The sequence below is a fragment of the Scylla paramamosain genome, chromosome 16 (assembly GCF_035594125.1).
Source record: "Scylla paramamosain isolate STU-SP2022 chromosome 16, ASM3559412v1, whole genome shotgun sequence".
NCBI classification, from domain to species: domain Eukaryota; kingdom Metazoa; phylum Arthropoda; class Malacostraca; order Decapoda; family Portunidae; genus Scylla; species Scylla paramamosain.
The window spans coordinates 13,640,001-13,665,000 of record NC_087166.1 but is presented as its reverse complement, the minus strand read 5'-3'; the positions used below and the strand labels follow the sequence as shown (position 1 = coordinate 13,665,000).

Below are 25,000 nucleotides of genomic sequence, written 5' to 3'. Positions count from 1 at the left end.
CACACAAACACACACACACACACACACAGTCAAGGCCGCACATCATGTATCATAAACAAACAAGTAAGAAGATCAAATATAAATATGCTAACTCTCAGCGCCATAATAGAACACACACACACACACACACACACACACACGTCTATAATGTATTTCGCCTTTACGAATTTTTATCAATGCATTACTGAAATAAACGAATACTATTTCTACTACTACTATTACTACTACTACTACTACTACTACTACTACTACTACTACACCACTAGTACTACCATCACTTACGAATTTTTATTATGGATGAAGGGAAGTTTACTATAGAGCTTGCTTCATTTTGAGCGACCTTGAACGGGCTGGCTCGACCGTAACGCTATTCAAACGCTAATATCTCCTGAACTACGCTGCCGGTCGTAACGAAATCAGCACCATATGATAGCACAACTCTACCAGTTTCATGTGACAGCTTTCATCTCTACTATTGCATGAAGTCAATGGGTAACTTGCAAAAAAGTAGAAGAGTCGAAAATGGAATTTCTCAAAAACTACTCAATCAATGTTAATGAATCTTAAGAGGTGTCATGCTATAATTTTAATAAAATTCTTTGTCGACTCTTAAGTAGCGTGGCGAATGCGCAAAGTCAACATTTCAAATTTTTTTAACTAATGAACTGATCAAGCTCAAATTTTGTTGATAAGAGTAATACAAGTTATAACGAAAAAAGTTTGTCAAGTTTGCAACACTAATGCGCATGCGCAAAATACAGTATAAAATTCTTATAAAGTGACTCAATTTTCTGCAGTTTTCACCAACAATCTTTTGTGTCAGCGAGAGCGGATGGATACTACTGAATACAGAATGAAATTTCCTATCCAACGGTATGCAGCACGGCCATTGGGATCTCGCAAAGTTTTGATTTAGAGTGATTTGAATATTAGGCAAGTGCGTGATGTGCGGGGTGCTTCCACTGTTGCATTACTGACAGCTTCGCTCGTCAGTCGCCTACCAGGTGTTTTATTGGTTAATATATTACTGATATAAACACATAGCAAAACTACAACTACTGTTACAACTACCAGCATCCTCCCACTCCCAGTGTTCGATGAACACTGTACAATCAATACTCTGCTACTACGCATGTCTAATAAATACTTCATAACTTGACATTTATAATTAGAATCAAGGAAATGTTAATGTTTGACTCAGATTTCTTAAATTGATCGAGTCAATCAAATACCAAACACCCTTTTTATTAACAATAAGTTAAAAACTGAGGTGGTTTCGTCCATTCTGTATTATCGAGTAAAATTCAAACAACCTCCTCGACAGCGCTGAATACCTTCTTTTACTACGTAGATTATTCTTCTTTACAAGTTATGAGTGGATGGGCACTAAGTTTAGCTTATATTAGGATTGAATAGTATCGTTAGAATCTTGGTGTTTTTTTTAAGTAAGGTATGGTTTTAGTGCATGTACGTTTCCAGATGACTTGTTTGTTATACTGAAGTTGACTTTGACTCATTACAGAAAGGAATAATTACTAGTGTCGTTGCAGACTCTTGCTGGTTTCAACTTCATGTATGCGTGTTCAGTAAAATTTGCCATAATGAACTTGAATGTAAGATTATTACGACTTGTATGAAAGGACGAGTTATGGTGAGTGGGTGTGACGAGTGATTAGTGTGTGTGTGTGTGTGTGTGTGTATATACGAACCCGGATGATCGACCACTCACTGATAAGGATGAACAGCTGTGGAATAACTACTAACAGCTCGAGGCCTCAGTTTCACGCAACCACCGTGAAGCAACATCACTCACATTCCCATGCACTCCCACACAGGGCTGCTCATTCTGGTACAGCTTTTATCATCACCACAACAAAGACACCCACGTAACGAATATAGTCTTAGATGAGAAGGAAGAGTGACGAAGATGTAACTCATTCAAAGACGAAACATTTAAACACGAGAATGGCAGCGTTTTGAACCAATGCCTCTCTGATTTCTTCCCGGATTCATACCACAGGCAACATTACACAACACACACACACACACACACGCACACACATGACACTTAGGAATTAAATAATCTTGTTACATATTTAGTATTTACAGTTCTTCTCACACACGCTTGAACAAAATCACAAACAACATCAAATACAAGACAAAACAGCATCCAAATACTAAATAACTTCACAACTCAAATGATCTAAGCACTCCATACAAGTAAACGACCCAACACAAACTTGTCTCCACCTTGCTAAAGTAGGCACGAAAAGTTCCACTCTCCTCTCTCTCACACTCACTCACGCACTGTCTCGTATTTCAACGCAAAGCACCTTAGAAACCTCACAACGTCTTCCACATCAGACTGACCCAACCCTCGTCTCGCCACACCGTCCCCTTCGCAACTGAAAGTTTTCCACCACCACCATCACCACCACTCATCACAAAACTCTCCTGCTTCAGCTGTTTCTCTTTGCTTGATTACAGTTGTTCTTCACTACGTCTTTCCTGTTTAACGACTGTACGTTCACGTTTCTATGAAGTGTGCCTCTTGGGGAAAAAAGAAGAGGTAGGAAAGAAGGAGAGGGAAGAGAAAAGAATGAGGAAGAGAAGGGAGAGAAAAAAAAAAAGGAAAGGATGAACGGTTGAAAAAGGGATGATAGGGAAAGTAAATGGAATGGAATGGAAGCGATATGAGAGGCCGATAAGGAGAAATGGATGAGAAAAGGGAGTGATTAATGAGAGAGAGAGAGAGAGAGAGAGAGAGAGAGAGAGAGAGAGAGAGAGAGAGAGAGAGAGAGAGAGAGAGAGAGAGAGAGAGAGAGAGAGAGAGAGAGAGAGAGAGAGAGAGAGAGAGAGAGAGAGACCGGAAAGGAAGCGCAGGATAACAGTAGAAGGTAAAAAAATCGTGACAATAAAAGCACAGCTGGTGAGAGAGAGAGAGAGAGAGAGAGAGAGAGAGAGAGAGAGAGAGAGAGAGAGAGAGAGAGAGAGAGAGAGAGAGAGAGAGAGAGAGAGAGAGAGAGAGAGAGACTATTATCGAGTATCTTTATTATGCATGCTGGGTAAGGTGTCAGGGGAATGTGATCAAACAGAGAGAGAGAGAGAGAGAGAGAGAGAGAGAGAGAGAGAGAGAGAGAGAGAGAGAGAGAGAGAGAGAGAGAGAGAGAGAGAGAGAGAGAGAGAGAGAATGTATTCTAATATTAATACCCGATATTACCACCACTACTATCACCCCCACTAATACTTCTACTACTACTACCACTACTACTACTACTACTACCACTACTACCACCACCACCATCACCACCACCACAGCAACGCAAAAATTCTCCTGACCTCCCAAACCCAAGCAAGCACACCACCACCACCACCACCACCACCACCACCACACTTTCTCCTGCACCTTCAAGAGTCTGTCTCCATTACTGCCTGCCTGACGACGCCCTTCCTCCCTCCTTCAGTAAGGCGACAGGTTCCCTACGGTTCCTTGTAGCCGGACACTGGCAATTAGTGGACCAAATGTTGGCATCCGGTTCAGAAACGCAAAGGCGAAATGTACCTCCGTAACCACTGGACTGATAACCTCTATGGCCTGCCGTGTGTGGCCCTCTCTTGCCCTCCACTCGGCCTTACCACGGTGAATACAGTGATCTATCGCCCTTACCATTGAGGGAGGGAAGGATATGGGGAAGGGATATGTACTAGAGGAAGGCCTTCAAAGAGGTCAGGAAGAGGAGGAGCAGGAGGAGTAAGAGGAGAGGAAGGGATGAATACAGATGATGTGCTTATAATGGTGACGTGGAAGACCGTAAGGGTAATAAAACGGAATAGGAATGAATGGAAAATTAGGTTCGAAGCGTTACAAGCAAATATGTAAAAGATGAGGAGGACGAGGAAAAGGAGGAAGAGAAAGAAATATATAGTAACCATCGACTATTAAAACTATATACACCACAAAAAAAAGTAAAGAAAAAACGGAGTACACAGACGCTAAAGGTCAATAGAGAACAATAGAACAAACGGAAGATAAAGTACCAATAAATATCAGGATGAAGAAGAAAAGGAAACAGTAAAGGGAAGGAAAAAGAGAAAAATGGAAATACATGGTAAGGAAAATGTAACACATACGCGAGGTACGACCACATTAACGCATCACAAACCACGACCACAGGAAACGTAACCGTGACGTAACACTTGAGGAGAAATAAACGTGCGTAACAAGTAATGGTGCCTAGAGAGAGAGAGAGAGAGAGAGAGAGAGAGAGAGAGAGAGAGAGAGAGAGAGAGAGAGAGAGAGAGAGAGAGAGAGAGAGAGAGAGAAATAAGTTATGTTACGGCTCAGATAAAACACTGAATGTGACGCTGGGTGTATATCTATCATCGTCAAATTGTCACGACACACACACACACACACACACACACACACCAAATCCCAACCACACACAACTTATTCTTTACACTCAGATTTAAAAGATATACAAGACAGCAGATAATGTAGCTAAAGTGGTGTTCCCAAAGGCTAAATTCCTGTGCCTTTTTTATTTGTTGAAGCGTAACAAGAGCGTGAACTGAGTTTGTAACCATGCAGTTGGTGAGTCACGCGTATGTCAAGTTTCTTAATGTTTTCTTCACCCATTTCAAGAGTAAAATAAAACTTCGCTACATCCTGATATGGAATCACTGAACAAGGGGAAAGTTTATGGGAAGGGAACATGTGACGAAAAATATTGAAAATTAAAGAATCTTTAATCTAAAAGTGAATGTAGGTTTCTTTTGTCGTTTTTCCCCACTCAGTTCAAGGCTAAAACTTCCCTACATCCTGGTATGCAGTCAGTGAAGGAGAGAAAGTTTATGGGGAAGGAAATATGTGACTAGAATATTGCAAAGGGATATGTAAATAAAGAAATCTAGAAGTGGAATGTAGAAAATTTATATATGTGATGAGTGTTCACATAGCGAAGAAAGAAGTATATCAATAAATCATGGAGGCGAGAGGAGTAAAAATATGCCAAACTTGGGGAAAAATATGATAAATTAAGACGTGAAAAAAAAGACACGAGGCTGCCGCGGGACATTTTTAAAAATTTTCCTTAAAAGTTTGTTACTTCTTGCGCGCAAACTTTAGAAAGAGTAACTAAAATGTGTGTTTTCTCTCTCTCTCTCTCTCTCTCTCTCTCTCTCTCTCTCTCTCTCTCTCTCTCTCTCTCTCTCTCTCTCTTCCTACGCCATAACCTTAAAGAAAATGTCACTGGGCATTTTTTTTAAGGTCAGAGGTCACTTTTTCCTTGAATGTACTTAACACGTAAACATTTCTTCCCAGGATTGCCACATTCCTTAAGTGATTTCTTATTAAAGCGTCCTGCGTGTGGGAAGCAATTTTAGTATTGTCTTCCAATATGACAGCCAGTGAAGGAAAGACATGAGGGTTAGGTTGTGGTGGTGGTCATGAAACTATTCCTCCTCCTCCTCCTCCTCCTCCTCCTCCTCCTCCTCCTCCTCCTACTAGAATAACAAACATTTTTTTCCTGAATGTAACAGTGTGTGTGGAACAGAAATGGCTGCAAAATAGTGATGGTGGTGATGCTGCAACAACAACAACAACTACTACTACTACTACTACTACTACTACTACTACTACTACTACTACTACAACAACAACTACTACTATAATTATAACAACTACTACAACAACTACTACTACTAGTACAACAACAGCAACAACATCAACTACTACTACTAGTACAACAACAGCAACAACAACAACTACTACTACTAGTACAACAACAGCAACAACAACAACTACTACTACTAGTACTACAACAGCAACAACAACAACTACTACTACTAGTACAACAACAGCAACAACAACAACTACTACTACTACTAGTACAACAACAGCAACAACAACAACTACTACTACTAGTACAACAACAGCAACAACAACAATTACTACTACTACTACTACTACTACTACTACTACTACTGCTACTACTACTACTACTACTACTACTACTACTACTACTACATCAACTACTACTATAATTACAACAACTACTACAACAACTACTACTACTAGTACAACAACAGCAACAACATCAACTAGTACTACTAGTACAACAACAGCAACAACAACAACTACTACTACTACTACTAGTACAACAACAGCAACAACAACAACTACTACTACTAGTACAACAACAGCAACAACAGCAACTACTACTACTAGTACAATAACAGCAACAACAACAACAACTACTACTAGTACAACAACAGCAACAACAACAACAACTACTACTACTAGTACAACAACAGCAACAACAACAACTACTACTACTAGTACAACAACAACAACAACAACTACTACTACTACTATTACAACAACAACAACTACTACTACTACTAGTACAACAATAACAACGACAACAACAACAACAACAACAACTACTACTACTATTACTACAACTACTACTACTACTACAACCATTACTACAACAACTCGCAATCCTTCCACTCCACTACTACACCCATAATCAACCACCACCACCACCACCAGCGCCATCAACATCAACGCTCCTTTGACCCAAAATAACACATAAAAAGAGGCCAAGAGAGCAGCGGCGAGGGCGGAAGTTGGCCTCTTCGCCAACGGGAACTCCATCTTGGGACGGTCCATTATCTTAGGGGGGGAAGGACAGGGCGTAAAGAAAGGAGAGAGGGAGAGAGAGAGGGAGAGAGGAAGGATGGAAACAAGGGATGGACAGTGGATGGAGAGTAGAAGATAAGGAAGAAAAGAGACGAAGGAACCAACTAGATGAAAAGAAGAAAAGGAGACAAGAAGACAAACAAAAAAAAGGGAGGAAAGGAGATTGAGAGAGACGAAGGATGGAAACAAGTCATGGAGAATGATTGGACAGTTGAAGATAAGAAAGAAAAGAGATGGAGGAACCAATGAGAAGATGAAAAGAAGGAAAGATACAAGACAAAAAAAAAAGGAAGAATGGAGATAGGGAGAGATGGAGACACGTAATGAAGAGCGGATGGAGAGTTGAAGATAAGGAAGGGAAGTGATGAAGAAACCAACTAGGAAATGAAACGAAGGAAAGGAGACAAAAAAACAAGGAGGAAGAGAGATAGGGAGAGACGAAGGATAGAAACAAGGGATATAGGATGAATGAAAAGTTGAAAATATGACAGGAGAATGATGGAGGAAGGAATAATGAATATATAGGATGAAAGAAGGAAAGAAAAATGATGGAATGGAAAGGATGAGGTAGGAAATGGATGGAATACAAAAGCTGGAATGTTGAAGGCGTAGAAGAAGAGGGTGATGAAAGAAGAAATGAGGTGTAAGGAAAGGAGACAAGGGAGAGAGGAGATGAAAGAAGAAGGAATGAAGATATGGAATGAAACTAGGAAAGAAAACAAAACAAGGGAAAAGGAAAGGATGTACAATGGAATAAAAAAAAAGAAAAAAATGGATAGAAAGTTGAAGAAAGAAAGAAATAATTAATTTAACTATGAAAGAAAGAAAGTGAGAGGAAGGGAGGGATGAAGTAGGAAGGAAAGGAAGGAAACTAAATAATGAAGGATTAACAAGGATGGAGTCAAGGAGGAAGGAAAAATTACGAAATACAGAGAATTAGGAGAAGGGAGGGGCAAGAAAGGAAGGAAAACGGAAAAGACGTTGAGGAGAGAAAGGAAAGGAAGTAAATAGATAATGAACATACAGATAGAAAAATGAAGAACCACAGGATAATGAGTAAATAAAAGATATATGGAAGGAGAAGGGAAGGATGAAAGAACAAGGGAAAAGAGGAAGACCTAGAGAAGAACAAAAAAAAAAACAAAAAAAAACAATGAACGTACAATGCCATAGAAAAAAAAGGACAGCCACAGAACAACAGAAAAATCCTTCGTAAAAAGAGAATATCACGAAACGACAAAAAATAAATACGTTGTAAAGGAGTTTCCGTTGCCGCTCGTATTCATCTTCCTCTCGTAAAAAAAAAAAATAAATAAATAAAAGAAAAATAAATAAATAAGTGAAAAATACATAAATTAGATATATAAATAAAAGGACAAAAGTGCCAAGTTTTATTGAAACTCGTGTTACTTTTCACCAAAAAATTATTTATCCATTTATCTACGTGAGAAATTAATTAAGATGCGATACATTTACCAAGGCTCTCGTGTTTCGTTTTCATATCAAACAATACTTACATCAAAACACAGGTAATTTTTTTTCAAGTCTCACTCATGTTAAGTAAATAAAAATATATAACTAAAAGTGATAGAAAGCAAAAAGAAATTCCCTTAAGCTAGAGATGCAATTAGACATGATACCCTGGAAACAAATATTTGGACAAACATGCATTCTCCTTATCGCAAACAATCTGAATAGGAGAGCAAGATAAAAAAAAAATGTTTACTTTCTCTCGCACGTATTACATTTCACACGACAAGAAGAAGGAAAAGAAAGTAAAACTAATTTAAACATAATTATATAATTTTACACTATGTAAACAAGCAGATAATTAAGAAAATGTGTATGTCCGTACAAGATGCATGCTGTACATTACGATATAAAATAAATAAAACGGCGAAGAAGAAAAATACAAGAAATAATAGCTCTCAGACGCATATCTTACATTCCTTCATGAATAAAAGAGAGAGAGAGAGAGAGAGAGAGAGAGAGAGAGAGAGAGAGAGAGAGAGAGAGAGAGAGAGAGAGAGAGAGAGAGGCCAACACAGACATACACTGTCTCTCTCAAACACACACTAGATTCCCTAACAAAGAGAAAACAAGACAATAATAGTTAACGAAGAAAAAAAAAAGAATAGAAGCAATAAATACCTCAACACACACACACACACACACACACACACACACACACACACACACTAAAATCCCTAACAAACGGAAAACAAGAACGAAAGCAACGAAGAAAACACAACAAAAACAGAAACCAACCCAAAGTAAATACACAACCCCGCCCAAGCCGAGGACTACCAAGAAGACAACGCCTCTAGGAAAACAAAGCGAAGAGAGAGCGCACATATATATATCTAGAGTCAAACCCAAAAGAGTCTCAGGCCGCGGGGGCTCCGAGGACTCCCAGGGAACAACAAAGCGTCAAAGTACTCCATTACGCACCACCTTTCCTTGCACCAAACAAAAGCTACGGAAGAGTAGAAGGGACTCAAGATCTGATTCATTTGGTGACCTTCATCTTTCTTTCCTCTTCCTCTCCTCCTCCTCCTTCTCCAGCCCCGGGAGAGAAGGAGGGAGGGTGGAGGAGAAGGGAAAATAGAAGGATTGTGTTTGGAGAGAGTAGAGGAGGAGGGAGAGGAAAATCAAGAGGAAGGAATACAAAGGAATACAAAGGAAAGCCAAACAGCAACAGACCTTTTGGTCCTTGCAAGGCTGTTTGGTAGGAGAGAGGGAAGGAGGAGGAGGGACAGGTGAAAAAAAAGAGAGGTGAAAAAAGAGATGGGAGAAAGAGGGAAGGAAGGAGGTTTGAAGAGAGAAGAGAAAATAGAGGATGAGGGAAGGAAGTAAGGGAAGGAGGAAGGAGTGTTTGGAGACGGTAGGGAAGGAGGAGGATGAAGGAAGAAGGGAAGGTGGAAGTAGGAAGAGAAAAAGAGGATGACGGAAGGAAGATAAGGAGGAGGGTTGTGTTTACAGAGAGGAGAGGAGGAAGGAGGAAAGGAAGAAGGAAAGGAGGAGGAGGCGTTAAAAGAAAGAAAAAAATTAAAACACTTATAGAAGGAGAGAAAACACAAAAATAAGGAAAATTTATAAAAGAAAGGAGAATAATAATAATGGAGGAGAAGAAGGAGAGAGAGTTAAGAGAAGAGGAAAAAAAAAACTACAGGAAAGAGAGAGAGGTGTGGGGGAGAGAGAGAGGAGAGAGGAGGAATAACAGTGGAGGAGAACGTGAAGAGGAGTGAGAGTGGGAGATGGAAAGAAAGACAGAGGTAAAAGAAGTAATGGAGATAAAGGAGAGGTGAGTGTGGAGGAAAAGGGAGGAAGAATGGAGGAAAGACAGGAACTGGGTTACGCGATGTGAGAGTGTGCTTTTAGGGAGGAGGAGGAGGAGGAGGAGGAGGAGGAGGAGGAGGAGGAGGAGGAGGAGGAGGAGGAGGAGTTTGCTTAGAGAAAAAAAAGATAATTAATGAAAATATGTTACACCCAAAGCAAACATTATTCCATTTTTGTAATTCGATGTGTGTGTGTGTGTGTGTGTGTGTGTGTGTGTGTGTGTGTGTGTGTGTGTGTGTGTGTGTGTGTGTGTGTGTGTGTGTGTGTGTGTGTGGATCAGTCCTATCCTTCATTCAAGACACACTGCGGAGGAAACAATAAGAATGACAATGATACCTTGATTATATACAATCACAGTAACAGAGAGAGAGAGAGAGAGAGAGAGAGAGAGAGAGAGAGAGAGAGAGAGAGAGAGAGAGAGAGAGAGAGAGAGAGAGAGAGAGAGAGAGAGAGAGAGAGAATTAAAATTTTAATATTGGGAGGAGACACGAGCACTCACCTAGAGAGAGAGAGAGAGAGAGAGAGAGAGAGAGAGAGAGAGAGAGAGAGAGAGAGAGAGAGAGAGAGAGAGAGAGAGAGAGAGAGAGAGAGACGCATCTAGCCAGGGGTGGCGGTGCTGTACTTGTGACAGTGGGAAAGAGGAGGAGGAGGAGGAGGAGGAGGAGGAGGAGGAGGAGGAGGAGGAGGAGGAGGCCCACAAGGCTTTATTCTATTGTAAATATATGAATAGCTGCATTAGCAGAGTTGTTGTTATGTTGAAACTGTAGCCTCTCTCTCTCTCTCTCCCTCTTTTTCTCTCTCCCTTGAATGAATTTTTTAATACTCATCTCTACATACAACTGTCTGCTCCTCTCTCTCTCTCTCTCTCTCTCTCTCTCTCTCTCTCTCTCTCTCTCTCTCTCTCGTCACAGTCGCAGGTCTCTGAAGTGCCTCGGCAAACACTCACTTGCCGCAGGAGGGAAAGAACAGGTTAATTACTGTTTGAGAGAGAGAGAGAGAGAGAGAGAGAGAGAGAGAGAGAGAGAGAGAGAGAGAGAGAGAGAGAGAGATAACCAAGAACAGGAGCAGTGACTGGATACTCTCTCTCTCTCTCTCTCTCTCTCTCTCTCTCTCTCTCTCTCTCTCTCTCTCTCTCTCTCTCTCTCTTTCTCGCCTCAGTGAGCTTGTCTTATTTGTCTTCTCTTTCCCCTTTCCTCCTTCCCTCTTCCGTTCCCTCTCTGTCAGTCTTTTGCTTGTCACTAAATTTAATCATAGCAACTTTTCTCTTCTTCCTCCTACCTTCAATCATTCCCCTCTTACCTGCCGTCTCTTCACCATTACTTTCACCTTCGGGCATTCTCTCTCTCTCTCTCTCTCTCTCTCTCTCTCTCTCTCTCTCTCTCTCTCTCTCTCTCTCTCTCTCTCTCTCTCTCTCCTCATTCCAAACATGCGTACTTTTTTTCCTTCTTTACTGTTGTTTTCCTTTTTTAGCCTATTTTATCATAACTTTTACAGTATTCTTACTTTTACACAGCTGATTTTATATAATTTCAACACATTTATTATTTTTATTTATTATTTCAACATTAATTTATTTTTTATGTTCCTGCTGTTTTTTTTTTTTTCGTTAGGTATTTTAAATATTTTCCTAATATTTATCTGCAGTAATCTCTCTACATACTATTCTCTTCCTCCAACAACTCCCCTTCTCGTCTCCCCGTTATCTGATCTGAATCCTTCATTCCTTCACCCTTATCCTAAACTACCCTTCTATTGTAAGCTTCTTGTACGCTAACCCTCCCTTTCACCCTCTTTAAGTCCCTCCATACCCTCCCTCAGTGCCTCCTACCCTCCATAACCTCCCTTCTACCCTCCAGCCCCCTCCTCCAAACTCCCCCGGGGTCCTCCCCGTCCCTCATCACCCACTGAATTGGCTGCATTCACCCCACTTAGCAGGGCGTTCAAGTTACCCAACACATTAATTGTCCAAGCTAACGAGGGAGTTACAAACAGTGATGAAGCCAAACGGGATAAACTACTCGCCGCACCACTAGGCCTTTGTAGAGGTGACTGATCAATTGACGGAGACAGAAAGAGGGAGGGACGGAGAGTGGGACATAGGGAGGGAATGGTAACAGAGCAAAAGTTATGGTGGTTGTAGTGGTGGTGGTGGTGGTGTGACAGGACTGGATGGAGATAGAGCGAGTCTGGGATTTGTCAGCGAGAGTTGTGCCGTGTTGTTATTGTTGCTTGTTTTGTTTGTGTTGTGTAGTGTAGTGGCTCTCGTGGTGGTGATGGTGGTGGTGGTGGTGGTGGTGGTGGTGGTACAGTATCAGTATAGACTTTAGTGACCTACAGATGATGAGACAAAAATAACATCAGTTGTTCGAGAAATAACTTGTTGCATCTCCTCGTCCTCCTCTTCCTTCTACTAACACTACTACAACTACAGCCTGTAAACAAACACACGAACGAAAGCAGATTAGACTCAGCTGATGGAGTGGTGCAGAGCTCGGTGGACTTATAAAAAAAATCCAAGACGCAGCACATTCTCGGAGTCACTACAGCCACATCAAACTTGTGTCTCAAACATTTTTACATTACGGCAAGATTTTTACATTACGGCAAGGCCACAGTGTTTCCTGCATTATGCGTAAGTTTTGTTATTGTATTTACACTATTAACTTACAAGCAATCAAGCAAGTTCCAACTAATTATTCGTCACCTCAACGGGCATTTCACACCAAAGGGAAAATTATCATAAACAGATAAAGTAATTTTGAAGGTGTTTCAATCCTGTCTCTCTTCAAGAAATCACCACATACATCACATATTGGTGCTTGTATCTTTCATCTCACTGCGCGCGCGCGCGCGCGCGCGCTTGTGTGTGTGTGTGTGTGTGTGTGTGTGTGTGTGTGTGTGTGTGTGTGTGTGTGTGTGTGTGTGTGTGTTCTTAAATCAAAAGTGTTCCTTATCGCAGCTCCTGACCCGAGGCAAAAGGCCGCACCAATACTGGTAACAAGGCGCACCGTGTGAGGACTCCTGCCGCTGGGAGTTGGCGGGAGAGTAATAACTTTCTTGTGTAAGGAGAGCTTGAGCTACACATGAAGACATTATTAAAGGAGGAGCAGGAGGAGGAAAAGGAGGAGTCGGAAGGGGGTAAAGGAACACAAAGGAAGAACAAAGAGCAGTTAATGTGTTGCTACTTAAGAGCCTTGTAATAAACCCAACTGTTTAATATGGCTGAGGTATGGAAAAAGAGGAGGAGGAGGAGGAGGAGGAGGAGGAGGAGGAGGAGGAGGAGGAGGAGGAGGAGGAGGAGGAGGAGGAAGGAAGGAAGGAAGGAAAGGAGGAGGAGAAGGAACGCATCTTTAGTAAACAAACATTCTCTCTCTCTCTCTCTCTCTCTCTCTCTCTCTCTCTCTCTCTCTCTCTCTCTCTCTCACCCATAGTGTTACGTAATACATAGAGCGCTGTTGTTTACGCGCGCGGACGTAATGATCGAAACACAGCTACGCCGCGGGCAGGGAAAACAAAACAATAACAAAAACACGCACACTCACACACACACACACACAAAAAAAGACCGGTGCATTGTTAAGGAGCAGGTGTGCATTGTTTGTCCCCCATTGTTTTTTGAACGACCGTGTTGCCGGAGAGAGAGAGAGAGAGAGAGAGAGAGAGAGAGAGAGAGAGAGAGAGAGAGAGAGAGAGAGAGAGAGAGAGAGAGAGAGAGAGAGAATATTAAGATGTAAGAAAATGAGGAACAGGAAGAAATACGAAAGGAAAGAAGGAAAACTATTGAGAAAAATGGAGAGAGAGAGTGAGAGAGAGAGAGAGAGAGAGAGAGAGAGAGAGAGAGAGAGAGAGAGAGAGAGAGAGAGAGAGAGAGAGACTTCCTCCTTGTAGTACAGTAATTGTTAACACTCAAGCAGCAGAAAAAAAAGAAAAACAATTACCAAGCGGAGAAGATAAGCCACTAAGTTTCAGGAAGCACCAACGACCCCAAATAAACACACATACACACACACACACACACACACACACACACACACACACACACACACACACACACACACACACACACACACAAATACAAACAAACACACATTACAAACACAAACACACACACACACACACACACACACACACACACACACACAGACGAGGCGTGACCTATATTAAAACGGAAAATGGAAGTTACGTCGGTACATGTCTCCTAATACATTAAGCTTATTAGAACTAAACCTGAGGAGGCGGCGGCATTCTGGCTTAGAGAGAGAGAGAGAGAGAGAGAGAGAGAGAGAGAGAGAGAGAGAGAGAGAGAGAGAGAGAGAGAGAGAGAGAGAGAGAGAGAGAGGCGTAACCCGCGGCCTACAAACAATAACAAAAACACAAAAGTAAGGCAAACCAGAACTAGAATGCTACATAGAAGAAGAGGACGAGAAGAGGAGGAAGAGCAGGAGGCGGAGAAAGAAAGAGAGAGAGAAACAAGCAGACAGACAGAAAAAGAGTAAATAACAACAAGAAAAAAAAGACGAAAATAAGATAAGAACGCGAACTGGAACACTATAGAGAAGCACGACGAGGAGGACGGGGACGAGGAGGAGAACAAGAGCAGGAGTAGGAGTAAGAGTAGAAGAACAAGAGGAGGAGGAGGAGGAGCAGCCGAGCCTTCCCTGCCTCCCCTACATCCTGCATCAATGGTCTCGTCCTCTTCACTGGGGGAGGTAGGATACGCCACTACAGTGATGGATACTCAGCGGCGCAGCGGGAGGGACGGAGGGAGAGAGAGAGGCGTAACCCACGGCCACCTTCCGGCCCTGCCTTCCCCTTGCCTCTGAGGAAGGACCATCTTCATCCATTTCACAAGCACGATAAGATAGGTCAAGTGAGACGGCCTCGGAAGTGCGTGTGTGGGAGAGGCAGTGTGTGTGTGTGTGTGTGTGTGTGTGTGTGTGTGTGTGTGTGTGTGTGTGTGTGTGTGTGTGTGTGTGTGTGTGTGTGTGTGTGTGTGTGTGTGTGTGTGTGTGTGTGTGTGTGTGTGTGTGTGTGGTGAGGATGCGTATGAGTTTTAGGACCATATTCTGAAACACTTCTGCGCTGCACCTCCATAACTTTCAAAACACTATAGTTGAAGTTACACACTGGCTTTTAAGGGTGTTTATACAGTTCTAGTGATATGTAAAAAAGATTCCTATATTACTAACGGGAGAAATGTGCTTGAGAACCTGGCTAATCATCTCTCTGACCTTTCAATGCAGTCGTAGTGAGAAAGCAGGGCGTTTCTGAATACAGCTCAGTGTGTGTGTGTGTGTGTGTGTGTGTGTGTGTGTGTGTGTGTGTGTGTGTGTGTGTGTGTGTGTGTGTGTGTGTTAGTTTCTATATTATGTGGACCATTTTATGTTTTAATGTATATTGTGCTGTGTACAAAAAAAAAAAAAAATTGTGGTCAATAAAAAATATGAATATGAATATGAATGTGTGTGTGTGTGTGTGTGTGTGTGTGTGTGTGTGTGTGTGTGTGTGTGTGTGTGTGTGTGTGTGTGTGTGTGTGTGTGTGTGTGTGTGTGTGTGTTTTTGTCAGTGTGCTTCGTTATATATGTATGCATGTGTACAATGAATGCGTATGAGCTAATGTGTTTGTGTGTGAATGTGTTCTTAATTATCGTGCTAATGTGCTTTCCTACGTCCTGTTTTAATGAGCCGTGCTTTATTAGTAGTAAATGTTCTTTTTATGTTCCGCATATGGAGCGTAACCCAAATTCTCCTCATTATAATCTTACTAGTCTTTGTATTCTTGTGCTCAATGAAATCTAAATCTGTGTGTGTGTGTGTGTGTGTGTGTGTGTGTGTGTGTGTGTGTGTGTGTGTGTGTGTGTGTGTGTGTGTGGGGTCTGGTTCAGCGACGCGGTTTAATTACGCAGGACAAGAGGGTGTGGAGAGCGTGTGTTTTTCTTCCCCTCAGCGAATGTTTGCTGGGATTCAATTCTGATGAACGCGGGGCGGCTTTCGGGCTTCTAATGAGAGATTTAATGCAGAATGGCTGCGCTGTGTGAAATTACGAGCTGTTTGGATGAGAGAGAGAGAGAGAGAGAGAGAGAGAGAGAGAGAGAGAGAGAGAGAGAGAGAGAGAGAGTGTGTGTGTGTGTGTGTGTGTGTGTGTGTGTGTGTGTGTGTGTGTGTGTGTGTGTGTGTGTGTGTGTGTGTGTGTGTGTGTGTGTGTCTATGTGTATGTGTGTGTGTGTGTGTGTGTGTGCGCGTCTGTGTGTGTATATGCGTGTCTGTGTGTGTGTGTGTGTGTGTGTGTGTGTGTGTGTGTGTGTGTGTGTGTGTGTGTGTGTGTGTGTGTGTGTGTGTGTGTGTGTGTGTGTACATTCACTCATGGCAACAACAAATGCTTAAAGACAGACAGACACTCACCCAGCCACCCACCCACCCACACACACACACACACACACACACACATCCACCCACCCGTGCACACACCCACACCAACGTATTGTCTCCTCGCCATCATGCCCCTCACGCAGGCCGTGCAGGAGCACCGTCAGGGGAGTGTTTGTACCGCCTGTGTTTCCCTCGGCTCTCCCTCCCGCGGGTTCCAATGGAGATCTCGGCAGCAAGACCGATCGCTTTGAGAAGGTACAAGAAATAGAGGAAAGGAGAGAAGAATCGCCTCAGAGAGAAAGAGACGGAGTGAGAGGAAAAAAAAATAGCCTTCTGGGAACGAAAAATTGTCTTCACGAGGGTAACACTGCCTTCTGGGGGCTTAAAAATGGCTTTATGGCTTGAAAACTTGCTTTGGGAACGTTCTTAAAGTTACTAGCATCGAATCCCGCTACCTGTGCAGCCTGAACGGTCGGGAAAAACGTTTCTCGGAAAAACCCGGCAAGAGGAGTTAAAACGAGTAAACACGCAGAGAAAATAACTTATATTATGAGCGGAGGAGTGTCATAAAGCGAAAGATGTTGGAAGATATGTTGATTTATGCGTAAGATGATGAGGAAATGTCCTGGCTGGCTGACTGTGACTGGCGTGAAGGAAGAGCGAGTTAGCAGCGCAGTGAGTCGGGAAAAATAGAGCAGAATTGTCTATTAGTGTTGAGGTAGTGAGCGGGGATTGGAGGGAAGGGAAGGGCGACATTGTGTGGCCTTTGCTGTGGCAGTATTGGTGATGATAGTGATGGGGATAGTAATAGTAGTAGAAGTAGTAGCAGCTATGGTTTTTCAGGAGTTCTTACTACTACTACTACTACTACTACTACTACTACTACTACTACTACTACCACCACTACTACGTACCGCAAAACAACACTAACAAACAACACGCACCACTCCTCCGCTACAGCCTCGCAGTGCCAACTCAGTGCCTCCCTACAGCCTCCTTCCAATCCCGCCTTTAATCTGCCACTCTTAATTCATTGTTCGTGATCTTGTCGTTTACTATCCCATAAACTATTTTGGCGATAATGCACCTGAGAATACTATCATCGTAGGTACAAGTGTTACCTCCTGACCTCCATTTGCTCCCATGTAAATTATTTTTAACCGCAGCGTTGGGAAATACTCAAGAAATTTGTCAACTTTTACGCTCAAGTGGGTTACGAGTAGCAATATTCAGCACACTTTTTTAGTAACAAAGTAGGTATTAGAAGAGAAGTTTGTGTCCCGCGTTGTCTCCAGACAAATCTTGAACTACAACTGCTATTATAGCACACTAGAAATGGGAGAAAGGAGGCCACAGCGAAGTGAATAAAAGATAACCTGAAATTATTGTACATTCTAGTAAAATATATGGCGTAATTTTTGTGAACTGCATGAGGAAGAAATCTGCTGCAACTACTATCATACTACAACTAGGAATGAGAGAAAGGAGGTCATAGTGAAGTGGGTAAAGATCAACTGAAATTATCGTACATACTATTAAAACACTTCCAACAGTTGGATTAGTATTTGTAAACTACGCGATTAAGTAGCCTAATACTACTGTTACTATTCTTATATACTCGTGAAAAATATAAAGAAGGGAGGCCATTGTGAAGTGAGTAAAAGGTAACCTGAATCAATCTTACATACTACTAAAATTACTTCCAACTGTTGGCTTAATATTTGTAAAGCACATGAGGAAGAAATGAAGATAGTACTCCACAGGGTAGTCAACTAAAAATAAGAAAGCTCTCCAAACACTGACACTCCGAAGAAACACTACGCAAAACATTCAACCAGGAGAAAACAAACACTAGAACAAGAAACACATCCATAACATCAAACAGAACTATTTCATCCCTAACCCTTAAAAAAAACACCAACCATTTCAACCCTCATTCCTCAGTCGCTCTTCAAACGTTCTCAATCACTAACACTTGCTCCCTTTGTAACCATTACCTTTCAAACCCTGGCCACACCATCTGAAGGAAGCCACACGAGCACCGCTACACTGCCCAGGATAAGTGCAGAGGCAGGAGTTCCGGAAAACACGCAGCGGAGCATGTAACAAATAGTACACAGTCTGAGGGCGGCACTGGAGCGTCACACAGTAAAGGAATTAGGGGGAGTACTGACAGGCGGTGAGAGAAAACATCACTTATTTACAATTAAATGGAGGTGATACAACACTCCTGGTTACAGGAAGGAACAAACGCTTGATGTAACACAGAAAAAAAAATGCCCAGGTTTCGTCACGTAACGCTGACAGGAAATGTCAGATTGTCGTAATGTGGGGAAACATTTTAAAGCAGGAAGGAAAACAGTCCGTCCTTCCCTTCCCCAAGTATACTAGACAGATATATGAATAGAAAGAAAACTGCCTATTCTTCCTTTTCCAAAGTATGCAAAGACTGAGGTATCACTGAGTTACCGAAGTGACTAATACACAAGGAATGATAAATCGCTAGATATAATGAATAAAACTGTATTGATTTCTATGGCTTTCAAAAGTACACCAAACTGAATTATGACTAAGGCGCCACAGTGTCGCGTCCTCATAACCACTGACAAATACACGAGGGAGGATAAACCGCTGGTGTATTTCAATTAAACTGTATTGATTTGTATGGATTTCAAACACAAAGCCAACAGCTATGTGATACTAAAGGTGTTATGGGCAAGCTTCTGTTAGGGGACTAATTAAAAGCTTGGAGAAAAATAACATGACATTGGACAGAAAGGTGTGAGCCAAGTGAGTGAATTAATAAATGCTGCGGGAATTGAAATTTCGAAATTGGTATTTCGAGGTACAACTCTCTCCAATGTACTCAATTTACCTTGCTTTGTTTTCACTTGCCCTATTTTTCTTTTTATTCCTAGAGTCTACTTTCTTCTATTTCCTAGTTTTTTTTTTCCTTGGTTATACGTGATCGTGGTGGTGGTGGTGGTGGTGGTGGTGGTGGTGGTGAAAATGATAATGTAAGAAAGATAATGTCGGATGAATAGAAGCAAATGAGTGAGTAAGGCTACAAAGGACTGAATCTCTCTCTCTCTCTCTCTCTCTCTCTCTCTCTCTCTCACATACACACACGCTGAAGGTTTTGAATAATTCTCTAAAACTTTTCTCGCACTTCTTAAACTCATTCTTTTTCAGTTTTGTTCTTATTTTTCTTCTTTTCCCGGCGATGAATCAACATCTGAAAAACCAAATTGCTCTCCTCTCCCTCTCACACTTGCACAATATTCAAAGAGGTGCATCAAGTAACGTAAGAACTAGATTGCTTATGATTAGCCCTGCTCTCTCTCTCTCTCTCTCTCTCTCTCTCTCTCTCTCTCTCTCTCTCTCTCTCTCTCTCTCTCTCTCTCTCTCTCTCTCTCTCTCGCTCGAATTAGTTGCCTTTCACCATACGAAGAGACTGGTGATGATGATGATGATGATGATGATAATTGAAAAGAAGAGGAGGAGGAAGAGGAGGAAAACGAGAACGAAGACAGGACGAAAACTAAAAGCACTTTTTCTTTAACAAAAATTTAGTTTACCGTAATTATATAAAAGAAAGTGAAAAAAAGTTAACGTTAAACTCTTAAATTGCTAATTTTTCACCATTATACACAAGCTATCTTTTCACCAAGTACAGAATTAAAATATTTGTATACTTTGAAAACCTTGGCTTCGAAGTGTTACAACCCACAAAATCATAAAAAAAATAATAATAATAATAAATGAATTTCCTCGGTGCAATCTTCACCATAATTGACGCACGTGTAAGTAGTTTCAATATTCAAAATTATGAAGGAATAAAAAAACTATTTCTTTCGTGTAGTCTAGATCAATCCTGACTAGTGTAATGGTAAATAACATAATGATTTCTGCATCAAGGGTGACGCAAGGAAACTTGTCAGGATCAGTAATCATAATAGAACTAGAAATAATGGGTAAAGCTTGAAAAATTTAGATTTAAGAAAGAGATAGGGAGAAACTGTTCTCAAATGAGTGGTAGATGAATGGAACGGATTTAGTAATCACATTGTTAGTGCTGAGTCATTAGGGAGCTTTTAAAAGGAGGTTACACAAATTTATAGATGGGGATGATAGGTGAAAATAGGTATTTATGTTTCATAAAGGGACTGCCACGTGTAGACCTGATGGCTTCCAGCTTCCCTTATTTTCCTACGTTCTAATGTTCTTATCTATTGATATCATGCTCAGATCTGAAAATCCATTCAAAAATCAATTTCCTCTGAGGAATCTTGACCAGACTGAAACTGTATAGGTAAAGAATATAATGATTTCTGTACCTGTTTATATAACGATCGGATCTGAAAGGCATTGGCTGCACTATGATGTTTATCTCTGAGTGAATAGATTTAATAAAAGGAGGCTAAAAATATACATTCCTTTGGGAGAGAGAGAGAGAGAGAGAGAGAGAGAGAGAGAGAGAGAGAGAGAGAGAGAGAGAGAGAGAGAGAGAGAGAGAGAGAGAGAGAGAGAGAGAGAGAGAGAGAGAGAGAGAGAGAGAGAGAGAGAGAGAGAGAGAGAGAGAGAGAGAGAGAGAGAGAGAGAGAGAGTGTGTGTGTGTGTGTGTGTGTGTGTGTGTGTGTGTGTGTGTGTGTGTGTGTGTGTGTGTGTGTGTGTGTGTGTGTGTGTGTGTGTGTGTGTGTGTGTGTGTGTGTGTGTGTGTGTGTGTGTGTGTGTGTGTGTGTGTGTGTGTGTGGGTTATGTCTCTCTTACTTCTAGTCTCGACACGAGGAGGAAGTGTCTTGTTGAGGTGAGACTGACCCTACTCTCCCTCCCCTCTCCCTCCCACGCCTCTCCCCTTCCATGCTGACGCCCCTCTCCCAGCCTCTCCCCTTCCATGCTGACGCCCCTCTCCCTCTCATGGTGCCTCTCCCAGCTGATGTTCCTCTCCCAGTCTCCCTCTCCCTAGTTCCCCTCCCAGTCTCTCTCTCCCTCTCCATCTCCTCTCCCTTATTAACTACCCTTCCTTTATCTTTGCTAAATTACTTCTCTTTTCCTCCGTCCCTCTTGCCAGCATCTCCTCCTCCTCCTCCTATCTCCCACATCTCACTCACATAGTATCTCTCTCTCTCTCTCTCTCTCTCTCTCTCTCTCTCTCTCTCTCTCTCTCTCTCAACTGCCAGGTATTTTATTTCTCATTCTGTCGCCTCTCCTCCCTCGCTTATTCTCCCTTACTTTCCCTGCTCCTCTCACTGTGCTGAAAATACTATCACTACTTTACTCTCCCCCGCCCCACTACCTCTTCCTTTGATTCTCTCTCTCTCTCTCTCTCTCTCTCTCTCTCTCTCTCTCTCTCTCTCTCTCTCTCTCTCTCTCTCTCTCTCTCTCCATTTTATTCACGCTACACTGTTTCGCCTCGTTTTCTATAGAGCAATGCGTCGCTATCCTTTTGTACTCGAAGAAAATATATACAATAGTTTGCCATTAATATATGTATACCAGTTTCCGTTTTCTATGAACTTTTTTTTTCTTGTCCCAAGGTCTGATTTTTCTTCGTGTTTTCCTTTTTTTCGTTTTTTGTTAAGTCTCTCTCTCTCTCTCTCTCTCTCTCTCTCTCTCTCTCTCTCTCTCTCTCTCTCTCTCTCTCTGTCTCTCTCTCTCTCCATTTTAACATCTGTTCTGACACGCACACACACACACACACACACACGCACGCACACACACACACACACACACACACACATTATTTCTCCTTTTTTCCTAAATATATTAACTGCAAAGACATCTGAATGAGCCCGTTTGACCCTTAGAGGAGGAGGAAGAGGAGGAGGAGGAGGAGGAGGAGGAGGAGGAGGAGGAGGAGGAGGAGGAGGAGAAAGAGTAGGACGAAGAGAAGAGGGAGGAGGAGGAGGAGGAGGAGGAGGAGGAGGAGGAGGAGGAGGAGGAGGAGGAGGAGGAGAAAGAGTAGGACGAAAAGAAGAGGGAGGAGGGGGACAGAAAGGAAATCGAGGAGGAAGAGGAGGAGGAAAAAGAAAGTTTAAACTGACAAACATGTCCTCGATTGGTCACAATAACAACAAGTGACCTTGAAAGTCAGTGACTCTCTCTCTCTCTCTCTCTCTCTCTCTCTCTCTCTCTCTCTCTCTCTCTCTCTCTCTCTAGAAATGTGCATGAGGAGTGAGGATTAAAAGTTAGCAAGAAATGAGAGGAAGGAAAAAGAGCAAGAACATAGAGGAAAAAAGGAGGGAGGGAAAAGGAAGAGGAAATAAGGGAGGGAAAGAACAATAAAGAGATGGTGGAAGAAAACTTTTCTTCTCTTGTCTCTTCCTTCCTTCTTTTATTTACTTTGTCATCTTCTTTTTCTGTTCTCCAATAAACTTCCTCCGTATCCAGTAGAGAGAGAGAGAGAGAGAGAGAGAGAGAGAGAGAGAGAGAGAGAGAGAGAGAGAGAGAGAGAGAGAGAGAGAGAGGACAGTTGGGTGAAGGCCCTGTCTGCACACACACACAAACACACACATACACACAAAGAAAAAAAAAAAAGGAAGAACAATTGGAAGATGTGCACAGACACACCCACATTCTCTCTCTCTCTCTCTCTCTCTCTCTCTCTCTCTCTCTCTCTCTCTCTCTCTCTCTCTCTCGAAAAATACTTAAAAGATAAAAACAACAACGAACATCATATATATATATATATATATATATATATATATATATATATATATATATATATATATATATATATATATAGAAAACTCCTTCATATTTCATCAGAACAGGGGCATATTAATAAGCATCACAGTTCACGAGCTTATGTATTCACTTACTTTAAAAATTCACATGTAGACAAAACACACGCTGACGTCAAACTTACATCTTCAACATAAAAGAACCTTAAACAAATACCATGTGTCCCTCAGCCTTGACCTTTTTCCCTCAAGACATCCATCATCTTATTTTTTATTCAATTTTTTCTCTCTGTCTCTGTCTCTCTGTCATTGTGAAGAAAAAGAGAGGGCAAGGGAGGGAGATGGAGGGAATAATGAAGAAAAATGGAGGTAGGGAAGAAAGTAATGGAGGGAAAAGAGGAAGGAAGAAGTTGGAGAGAGAAGGGAAGGGAAGATGCGTGATGAGGAAAGAAGGGAAATGAACGAAGTGAAAGTGAATAAAGGAAAGGAACAAATGAAAACAAAGGAAGAACGAACAGCAGAGGAGGAGAAGGAGGTGGAGGAGGACTGCTATTACTACTACTACTACTACTACTACTACTACTACTACTACTACTACTACCACCACCACCACTTCAGCAAAGAAGAAGTGTGTAGGGCGCCTCGCTAAGCAATGGTCGCCACATTAGTCCTTGAGGTAAGAGTGGAACCGGCGAACACATCTTTATATAGCTGAGAGTATTCACGGTTGACGGGGAGGGTCGAGTGAGAGAGGAGAGGGAGAGAAGGGAGAGGGGAGCAGGTAGAGAGAAGTAAGGGGGGACAAAGATGCGGGGGAGGTGCGGGAGGGAGAGTGGAGAGGGGGATGGGGAGGGGAGAAGGCAGGGAGAGGTTAGGAGAGCAAAGATGTGGGAAGGAAAGAGAGGAAGGAAATGCAAAAATGTGGGAAGGAAAGAGAGGAAGGAAATGCAAAAATGTGGGCAGAGAGAGAGAGAGAGAGAGAGAGAGAGAGAGAGAGAGAGAGAGAGAGAGAGAGAGAGAGAGAGAGAGAGAGAGAGAGAGAGAGAGAGAGAGAGTCACAAATGGTAATCTTTACTTAAATATGTATAACTAAAACAAATTCACTATAATTAGGGTTCAAATCTCGACAAATCTCTCTGATCATGATAAAAAAAAAGTGGCTATATTTTTACTGAGAGACAGACAGCAAATGTGAGACTTCAAATGTGGCTTTTTTTTTTTAAGCCAACTGTGATTCACTAACTCCTCCTCCTCCTCCTCCTCCTCCTCCTCCTCCTCCTCCTCCTCCTCCTCCTCCTCCTCTTCCTCTTCCTCTTCCTCCTCCTCCTCTTCCTCCTCCTACCTGTCTTCCATCCTCTCTTTCACACACTCTCATGAGGCGCCTCCCTCGTGGTCACCTCTGCACTCACCTGTGGGAGAGAAAAATGAATTAATTAGTGGATTAACACACACACACACACACACACACACACACACACACACACACAGTAATGATAATGATACAATATTTAAAGTAGATAAAATAAAAAAGGAGACATTGCAAATGGAAGCGAGGAAGAGAAGAAGAGACGGGGGAGAAGAAAAGACAGGCGAAAGATAAGAAAAAAACAAACATGCTAAACTGACAAAGAGAAAGGAGGAGGAAAGTAGAGTGATGGGGGAGAGGGAAAAAGTGGAAGGTAGAAGGGAAGAAGAGGGAAAAATATATGGAGGTCGGAGAGAAGAGGAGATGTAGAGGAAGTGTGCTCTACTTGCCCTTATGTGCCAAAGAAAAGCGTTGACTGGTGCCAATGGTGTCACCCCACGTGTGTGTGTGTGTGTGTGTGTGTGTGTGTGTGTGTGTGTGTGTGTGTGTGTGTGTGTGTGTGTGTGTGTGTGTGTGTGTGTGTGTGTGTGTGTGTGT

At 42.1% G+C, this 25,000-nt stretch overlaps 1 protein-coding gene across 11 annotated transcripts in view; it reads right to left on the bottom strand.

The window, feature by feature from the left end:
• Positions 1–25,000, bottom strand: part of LOC135108073 (excitatory amino acid transporter 3-like) — a 73,952-nt gene that overhangs the window by 27,788 nt on the left and 21,164 nt on the right. Inside the window, exon 1 of one of the 11 annotated variants that reach the window (XM_064018691.1) lies at positions 24,440–24,465. The exons of 8 other annotated variants lie outside the window; for them this stretch is intronic. In XM_064018691.1, coding sequence (XP_063874761.1) covers positions 24,440–24,450 — 11 coding nt within the window. In that variant the 5' untranslated portion in view covers positions 24,451–24,465. Of the gene's footprint in view, positions 1–2,333; positions 2,416–18,411; positions 18,568–24,439; positions 24,466–25,000 lie in introns of those variants that run through there. 2 more of the 11 variants (XM_064018690.1, XM_064018694.1) reach the window with 2 other exon arrangements.